Source organism: Branchiostoma belcheri, unplaced genomic scaffold (genome assembly GCF_001625305.1).
Source record: "Branchiostoma belcheri isolate BF01 breed outbred unplaced genomic scaffold, Haploidv18h27 scaffold8, whole genome shotgun sequence".
In the NCBI taxonomy this organism is placed as follows: Eukaryota; Metazoa; Chordata; class Leptocardii; order Amphioxiformes; family Branchiostomatidae; genus Branchiostoma; species Branchiostoma belcheri.
Window position 1 is genome coordinate 3,111,688 of NW_017804464.1, and position 9,210 is coordinate 3,120,897.

Sequence of the window (9,210 nt, forward strand, 5' to 3'; positions counted from 1 at the left end):
TGAGTATAAGGCAGGGGTGATAACCAGAAGTCCGACAAGGAAGTACCGTGTAAAACACGCCATGTTGTTCCGGTTCTTCGCCAACTGCGTACAATATTTGCTAACTTGTATGTTAAACATTTACCCTATAGGTCACAAGTCATGAGCTCGTAATTTGGGGTGGCAAAAAATGGCTGTGCGAGCTTACTAATAAATTCAAGGCGTTGCTACAGAGCCTCTTGTCTGCTGAGTTACATTACGCCCGGGTATGTTCAGCAATTGTGAAACTTGATTACACCTTGTGATTGTCTTACGATACAATGTAACTATGTTGATAACTGAATACAGTTGGCAGTGAATACTTTTATGGATATAGAGCGGTTATAAATATAGACAGCACCATGGCAACAAATGATTGTTAACCACAAGTGCGACACTGCTAAAGGAGTATTACTAGCAGCCAATAGTGACACAGAGACATTGCTTACATAGACTTGTTTTGACCATGTTGCCTTAGTCACTAGCTATAGTCAATTTTCGAACGACTAAAATTAAATCGATCGGTCAACGGATAGGATTGGCACAGTTTATTGGTCCAAATCTGTAGTTAGCGTCATCCGATGATACTGTAGTTGTTAATGGTGTAACTTATTTAGGAGACGTGATGATCTAGCCATAGATCTAGTGTAGAACTTCCGAATGGCTTTAGGTATACCGACTTCTACGTAACTTGGTAACGCCCTTTGGAACGCGAACAGAGATGACGACACAAAATAACTACCCGCTCGTGACTGGCATTGCAAAGTTGTCATAGTTCCCAAGGTTGCCATATTATCATTATAAGGGCTGTTGGAAACGACAAATCTTTCTCTCCGATTGTAGATTTAGACACAATTCAGAAATGGGGGGGGGGGGGCAAGTTATTAGTGCTTGTACAGCGAACGTGTGGACCCGTTATATAAACATAACACCGCCCAGTGATGGGAAGGTAACAGTTGTGTCGGTATTGTCAGGGGTCGTGTCAACATAGCCGCGATTGGAAAGGCGTCAATGTGCAAAAGGTCATAAAGTCATTTTAGACGATGATGGCGTTTTAATGAATTGATTCAGGCAAAAAAATAATTTCATGTCAGATGGGCAGACGTGAAAATAAAGCTGTGATCAGTCGGTCTAGTTGCACACCTTCTATTCGACTTTAGCATCCGTACAGCCTTGTGACACGGTATCTTTTGTCGCATTTATTTCACTATTGCCGTATTGGTTTATGTCAAAGAAAAACAACGTATTGTATATTTAGTTTAATATGTGTCTCACTGAACCAAAAGGAAAACAACCTGTCCCTGTCTGTAAAGACGACAAACAACGCACTGCCTTGAAATAGTCTATTTGTGCGTCGATGTCGTTTTTCAATAGTCTAGTCTCCGAGACAAAAGGGAGTGTGCCTAAGCCAGTGATCATTTGAGCACCTGAAATTGCGCAGGCGGTCCTTTTTGCATTTACTTCAGCGCCAGACCTTCGTTTCCTTTTAACACGCCCGCGGGAGCTCTCAGTGAAAAGGAAAGCAGTGCTGTCATGGAGGATAAAATGTGGCGACCGGAAAATGACTGTTCGGAGGAAGATGACGAGATGGAGACTGTGGACGGGAAGGGGACGGATACATGGATACCGCTGATACAGCATGGCAGGTGAGGTACAGTAGTCAATATGTACACTAAACGACTTTTAACAATGCATGAAGTTTAGAGGACCGATGAATGGATGGCTGGCTGGCTGGCTGGATGGATGGATGAAGTTAGAAAAGGTCAGGTATAACAGGTGGTTTGAGTAACAAGACGCCACGTGCCTGGGAAGCTGGTGTGTAAAAGCGTAGGCAATAGGTGGTTATACTGGCTGTACAATAGAGACACAAATACGTCCCTATCTAAAATGTTACCCTCTCACCGCGTATCTCTCTCTGCTATATTCGTATTTGTTTGCCTGTGTATGTGTGTTTGGATATGTGTTACTATAAACTTCCACGTATATGAAATATTATCTCAATCACACATTTAACACATTACACAGGGGCCAGACAGGCAGGAACCACCGACCCTGGTTAAGTCGCCAGAACGAGAAAAGACACCATATGTGCCTGTTAGTGACGATTCTTGTCTTCCTGCTGCTGGCATTGGTTACCATGGTGATAGCGATAGTTCGACTGAAGAAAGAAAATGACGCGTGCGATGACGTAGCAACAGGTGCGAACGCAGCGGCTTGGGAGGTACGTTGTGGCATTGCTTTTTGTTGTTCGCTCATAAAATAGACTAGCAATAAAAAGAAGGATTTATAGCTCCGTTCATATGCATATGAGTACGTTCGAAAATATAAAATCTACATTTAAGCCATTAAAACTCCATTGCACAGGAAGCTTACAGATAAAATCTTTCTTGTTGCCCCCTACCTGTCACCCCCAGCCGGTCTCCCCAGTGGGCTGTTCCAGGCTGTCTGTGCAGGACGTCTGGACCGCCACCTTCCCCAAACTGCTGACGGAGTCCGCCATGAGGCTCATGGACGTCAACGGAGACGGCATTCTTGACGTGGTCACAGGCTTCGGGACAGGTGAAGGCTAGAAACACAGAAAACAAAGACTTAAAACTTACAAGCCTGTCGACATAGCCTCATTCCTGTCTCAAAAGTAGCAACGGTCATTTCTGTCCTTTGACATGACATTACCACTGGGTTGCAGGCCCAAACAAATTGTTTAGGGAATGTATATGTATGGAAGAAGTCTTACAATAGTTTCATATCAAATGTAGTATCATCATTAGTATGTCTGCTCCGTCCCTGAGGCGTTGCCAAAAGATCACATCCGGCGACCCTTTCCATGTTATCTACACTAACCATGTAATAGCTTTCCATTTTCGTAAGTCAACAGTGGCTAAGAAGGCTATCATATTGTTTTTAAGAGAGTTGGTAGTTTGTGACCTGTTACTGCACGTAAACGTTTCGTTCCCATGACAGGTGCCGACGGATACCACATCCCGTCTGTTGTATGTGACCTGTATTTCAACGGCTCCTTCCCATGTTTTGGCGGTTTGTTGGCCTTGGATGGGGCGACCGGTCACGAGCTGTGGCGCAGCTTTGCAGGTACTAGTAGTATCAGAATCACGACTGTCATACTATGTACATTCATATCTGGCCTATTCGCGTAGCTGTTGCATCTGTGTCACTATCAAATAGATTGCTTTCTTGCTGAATGGCCAATTTCATTCCCAATTTAATGTGCCCATCTGCTGTACTTGAATTGCAGACCACGAGATCTTTGGAGTCAACTGCAACGAAGACATCAGCGGAGATGGAGTGAACGACTGTCTTGCTGGGGGGCGCTCAGGGGTAATGTCAACATGCCCTCACATGGATTGTTGCTTGAAAACATGTTCATGATTAGGTGTATTTATCCGTCCACAGAGTAATCTAGCATGGCATCTAGGGATAACTGTACATAAATCATACATTAGGTATGTTTATGTCAGTGAATCTCTCTTTTGTGTAGGCCTTCCAGGCGGTAAGCGGCAGGGACGGGCGGGTGCTGTGGAAGTTCGGTCCTCAAGAGGCTAAAGTGGACATGATGAACCTGTACACGGCACAGTTCCTGCCCGATATGGACGGTGACGGGGTCCCGGATGTGCTGGCCGCTCACGGCGGAGACCCGCTTCGAGAACCTGGTGAGTCAACTTTGCACCCACGTGACTATGACGTAATCCAGTGTCCGCCATCTTGGTGGGCGAACACAGACTGTACCTCATACATACGGTGTTGGGTCCTGTACAAGTTCGTTATCTTTCTTGTTCCTTTCCCCAGGCAGCCTGTACCGGTTGTCCGGCCGGCTGTTAATTCTTAGCGGGAAGAACGGCAGGGTGCTGCGCTGGGCAGAAGTACCGGACCGGAGGGAAACCTACTATTCACCCCAGGTGACTTGTTTTCATCCAAAATCAGCTGTTTTGAATGGGAGATATGGTGTAGATACTTGAAACCGTATGCGATGAGAGGACATCAGAGCATGATGGTTCGCTTGTATCGTCGTAAGATGTATTAGAGACTATATAGATGTATGAGGCGACAGCAAGGAACTAAACGTGGTTGGAAATATATATGTTCTGATGTTGTTCCCTCTCTGAAGGTGTACTCCCGCCAAGATGGCCGCTTCACCGTGCTGTTTGGAACCGGAGGGGAGACACATCCGGGATCTCTGTGGCGGATTCCGCTGGACGACTTGTACGAAGGCAATATGGACAAAGTACGGTAACACCAAGTAATACAGTGTTTGTAAGCACGTCGACAGAACGTACTGCACCTGTGCGAAACACGTAATGTGCATAGCACCTCGGCAGAACGTCTCATGTAAGGTCGTTTTCGCGTATATAAGTTAACACTCCGTCTGTAGTTTCTAAATGTTATGTCGGAAAAAATATCGTCTGAAAAAGGCAAATCATGATGCAACGTTGACAGAAGATCTAACAAAAACCGTGAAAAATGGGGGCTTTTAATTCGGCGCAGTACGTTCTGCCTACGTGCGCATGCTGTGTTACTTTGTACAGGTATAAAACGACAAAAAGGCTGTGTACAACTTTAAATATTCCCCATGTTCCTCCCAGGCAGAAGTGCTGTACAGTGACCCGCAGAAAGGCATCATGACGCCGCCGGTACTGGTGGACCTCACCGCTGACGGGACAGTCGACATCGTCATGGCGATGTTTAACTCCACAGTGGTAGCCATGGACGGGGAGACGGGGAAGCGGCTATGGGACGCCTCATTCCCCATGTCGGAGTCTTACAGGTGGGTCCTTCTTTCAGTTACGTACATGTAGTTTTCTGTGACTTTCTGTTAGGTTTGTGCCATGACCGGTCTTGCACTAAGGACATAGTTTAAATTTTTATAACAGAAGAAACATGAAAAGAACCCGTGTTGTCGAGAGTGCGAACACTGTTTCTCAAGCTCAACAAAGGGTTTGTAGCTAAAAACTTGAAGCTTATCCACAATTCTTTCGTCTGTCCCAGTACGCCAGCTCCTGGTTTCTATAACGACGACGACGTCCCAGACTTCATGGTTCACTACCAATACGGCCCGGGCTTTCCCATCTACTACCAGTCACACGTGAGAACTCTTCCTATAGTGACTACGAATACAACATCTTTTCTAAAACATGCTGTTTTAAAGCGCTGAATATCATAACATTAAGGTATGATGAAAAACGTATGAAATGAGCTCAGCCTTTCTGAAAATGAGTGACCTTTAGATTCCATCCTGGCAATGTTTCCAAGGTACCTGGAAGTTTGAATCGTCCCCCGTCTCGGCTTGATGATAGTTGATGGGTCTTACCAGCGCAATGTATTTATGTATTTCTTATATCTATACATTTTTTAACAATGAAATATTCTTACCTGCAGACGACAATTCTGGACGGAAGGAATGGACAGCCTCTTGTCGTTCCTTACATCCGGGACACTGTCGGAGCACAGGCCTCCCCACTGGCCATCAGCGTAGAGGGTCATGGGAACGATGTCTTCTTGTATTGGATCGCCGACTGCACTGGGTACGAGGGAGAAAACAGCGAATTTGACTTCGTAAAAGGTGTGAAACGCTGTACTTTGTCGTATTTTATTCTTAAAATGCGGTATCAATTTGTGAAACTTTGAAATCTTACGCAGTTTACACACACACACACACACACATACAAACAGAGTCACAGACACATATTTTACGTCAGAATGTTTCTTTTTTGCGAGTTAGGCACGAATGTTCACGAGCAAAGCAGGGCGGACTTCTGCAAAGTTCGGTTCAAGTCAAGCGGCTACTCCCAACTGGCGATGATGAGCGGTAACACAGCGCCACCTGGCGTCACCATTTATGATTCCAGTAAGCTTTTAATTGAATCCCCCCCCCCCACTCGTATGGTATCTGCTAAGTTTACGAATCAATTTTCAACTGCCAAAACTCTACGTTTTACGTTGATTATTTTTACATTTACTAGACTCTCTGCGAAATACATGAATCCTAAACAATAACCCTATGATAGACTTTCGCGATAGCTACATTTCACATGAAGCACGACTTAAGTCTGCCTGCATACATTTGTACATGAATGCTAGATGCTAACTACATGGTAAAGTAAACGGAGCAATGCTCACCTTCACCATATCGTTGGGTCACTTGGCTGATAGTAACTCATGTAACATAAGTTCTACATGGTACAACCAAGGAGTTTATAAGGACTCCCCATAAGCTCCATGGTACAACACTACTGCTCTACAGGAGACCGGTTCCACCTTGAGCACGACCACACCGCGAACACCACCGCCATGGCACTGCGTTACCTCCAACAGCACCCGGAGGTCAGGGGTCAGTACCAGGAGTGGTTGGGAGAATCTGACGATGAGGATACCGAGAAAAGTGAGACTGAGGTATGTAACCCCTAACTATACCATCACGCCTGTTGTTGTCGCTTCCATTTTCATAGCGTTCGACTGATTTACATTCTCTGCATTCTCTAGAATAGGGTACAAAATATAGCCTGACTGAATTAGGTTATCACATTGAAGCATATTAATGTGATTTTTTTCCGAGTAACATATAAGAAAATTACATTATTCTGATGTAGCGTATTCATTGGTTGACGTCCTGGTATTCTCCTTATTGTTCTCAGAACGTCACAAAGGATAAAAGAGAGAAGAGAGGAACGACTGAAGGAGAGAAGAGCGGGAGGAGACGACGGAGACACGTGGGTCCTCATGATGAGGGAGGCGTACAGAGACTGCTGGCTACAGGTCCGTGTGAGAACAAAACATAAAGTGTTTGCTCTTGACGTTAAAACATATGAATGTACATGAGAGGTGCCGCCATGTTGGTGAGATGGCTGGATCCAAGATGGCGCCTGGTCAATCAGAACCAAGCAGACAACATGGATGTGAATGACTTCACATGCGTCTTTAACTCAGCAACATGGCGGACGACAATAATCTCACGAATAATCTAATACAGTGTTCATGAAATCGCTAGAGAGGACACAACAGTCTAATGACTTTTCCTGACATTTCCAGGTGCGCTGGCCCCTTCCCTTGACGCATCTGACAAACAGTCCATCGACGTCCTGTTCGCCACCTACTGGTTCTACCCCGCTAAAACAACCGTAAGCTATTTCTTTACTTAAGAATATGTTTACAGTCACATCATTATCGGTTATCAGTATTATGTTAAATGTCTCGAAAGCTAATGAATACATTCTTAAGTTGTAAGATTATGCACATCGTTAACTTCACAGGTTCTCCTGCCTGAAGATGAAAAGTGTGTCCAAGACATGATGGATAATGAAGTTCAACGGTTCAGCCCTGACAGTGAGTGATATCTGTACTTTCTTTCGATTCAGACTGATCCATATCAGTTATTTGAGTCTTATGGCTTTTCACTTGCTTTTGTATGGAGGGCAGCAAGCACATTCTTTCCTGTACACTTTAGACAACTAAGTACTGTACCATTTCCATCTCGGCTGTTATTGTTTTTCTCTCCAAACCCCCTCACAGACCAGTACTATGGGTTTGACCATGACGCCTACGAGCATGTCGTGGAGGAGAAGTGCGCTTCTGCCCGGCTGAACGGTACCAAGGACAGCGCCACCTATCAGTCCCAGACGAACTACAACCCGTTCAACGTGCATATGGGTGCCATGACGATATACAGGGTTAAGATACGGTACGTATAAGACATTGACCAAAATTAAGTCTGATGAAATATGATCATATTTCCCATCTCAAAATGTGGATCTAAAAACTATAGTGGACTCCAACCCGTATCAACTAATTGAGGTAATTAAACCTAGTTTCCTTCTAATTACCTTCACTACTATTTCCAGGTGTGATTGTACGGAGGAGGACAGTGATCATTGCAGTGGTATACTGCCGTACAGTAAGCAGGGCTGGGCCGGGTACATGGGAACACACGGCACCAGCTACTACCTGCCGCGTAGCCGCACAGCAAACCCCGATCAACACAGGGAAGAAGCATGAATGATAAAAAGAACACTCAAATGGCAACACTGCCATCATATTGGTCTGTGTTTTTTTTGGCAAATCACTCTTTGGTAGGAGCCGGGTAGCTAAATACAGATGGATAGTAGGTTAAGTTTTAGCTAACTTAATGTGTATTGTTGTAAAACATTGTCGTATGATTCAAAGGAAAGAAGAAATGTATATGTATTCACTTCAATCTACATACAAACAAACAAACAAACAAACAAAAAAACAAATACATGTGTTAGTATGTAGCGTTTAATTTTGAACAGTATGGTGCTAGGTTATCTGGGAACCCTGCTGGTTAGTGTGCACATGACACGATAGTCATAAGACTCACAACCATGAAGTGAACCTGAACTGGGCAAAATGGCGCTAATGCACTACACCTGAGGACACTCGTAATCACGCGGTGACAGCTTACTGACGCAGCTTCTTCAGAACGGAAGAGGCCAGACGTTTGCCGGTGGTAGCGGGGTTCATGGGCCCGGACAGAGAAACCCTGGAAAAAAAGAATGTCAACAAATTCAATCAAAGCAATGCACTATTTTTTTCATCTTGTTTTCCTTTTGATTATCAGGCCTAGCCTTACTCTTACAGCAATGATCACAGAAGAGACCTGACGGCTAAAAACTCATGTATATTTCTATTATTTTATTTCAATGAAAATCTAAGAGTTCATCTTAGATGATGGTCCATGATCAAACATTTCACACAATCAAGTAAAGAAGACGCCAAGATAGTGCAACAACATACGCTACGTGTCTGGGAAAATAGAAAAAACGCACGTGTCATCTACCAAAACAAAATAAGAGTGGATGATAACGCAGACTTACTTCATGCGCTGTCCCATCGCCATCACCTCAGCGACCATGTCACCTGACACGGGGTCATAGGTCACGGCGCGTGTCAGGAAGGCGTTGGACTTGCGCATCGCCCAGGAGTTCTTCTTCATGGCCTTGTGGAAACGTGCGGCCGTGGTCGTCATGCTAGCGCAACCTGTAATAATAATAAGAAGAAGAACACTTTAAATGTTTTCTTGTTATCGCGTTCGCTAGAACATGATGACTATGCTCCATAACATAATGACAGTGCTAGAGGATTAAACAGAATCCAAAATGATAAGGGAAATTACATTTTATTCTCTTTTATCAAGTGTTGAATTTTATAAAAATGAAGCCATATTGG

At 44.4% G+C, this 9,210-nt stretch overlaps 1 protein-coding gene and 1 pseudogene across 1 annotated transcript in view; one reads left to right on the top strand and one right to left on the bottom strand.

Annotated features, from left to right (window-relative positions):
* Nucleotides 1–1,551: 1,551 nt before the first annotated feature.
* On the top strand, nucleotides 1,552–8,025 carry LOC109486217 (annotated as a pseudogene).
* A 257-nt stretch (nucleotides 8,026–8,282) lies between these two features.
* LOC109486424 overlaps nucleotides 8,283–9,210 on the bottom strand; it is a 3,370-nt gene continuing 2,442 nt past the window's right edge. The window contains exons 7-8 of the mRNA XM_019790257.1: nucleotides 8,859–9,021; nucleotides 8,283–8,524 (exon numbers count right to left, since the gene is read on the bottom strand). Coding sequence (XP_019645816.1) covers nucleotides 8,443–8,524; nucleotides 8,859–9,021 — 245 coding nt within the window. The 3' untranslated portion in view covers nucleotides 8,283–8,442. The remainder of the gene's footprint in view (nucleotides 8,525–8,858; nucleotides 9,022–9,210) is intronic.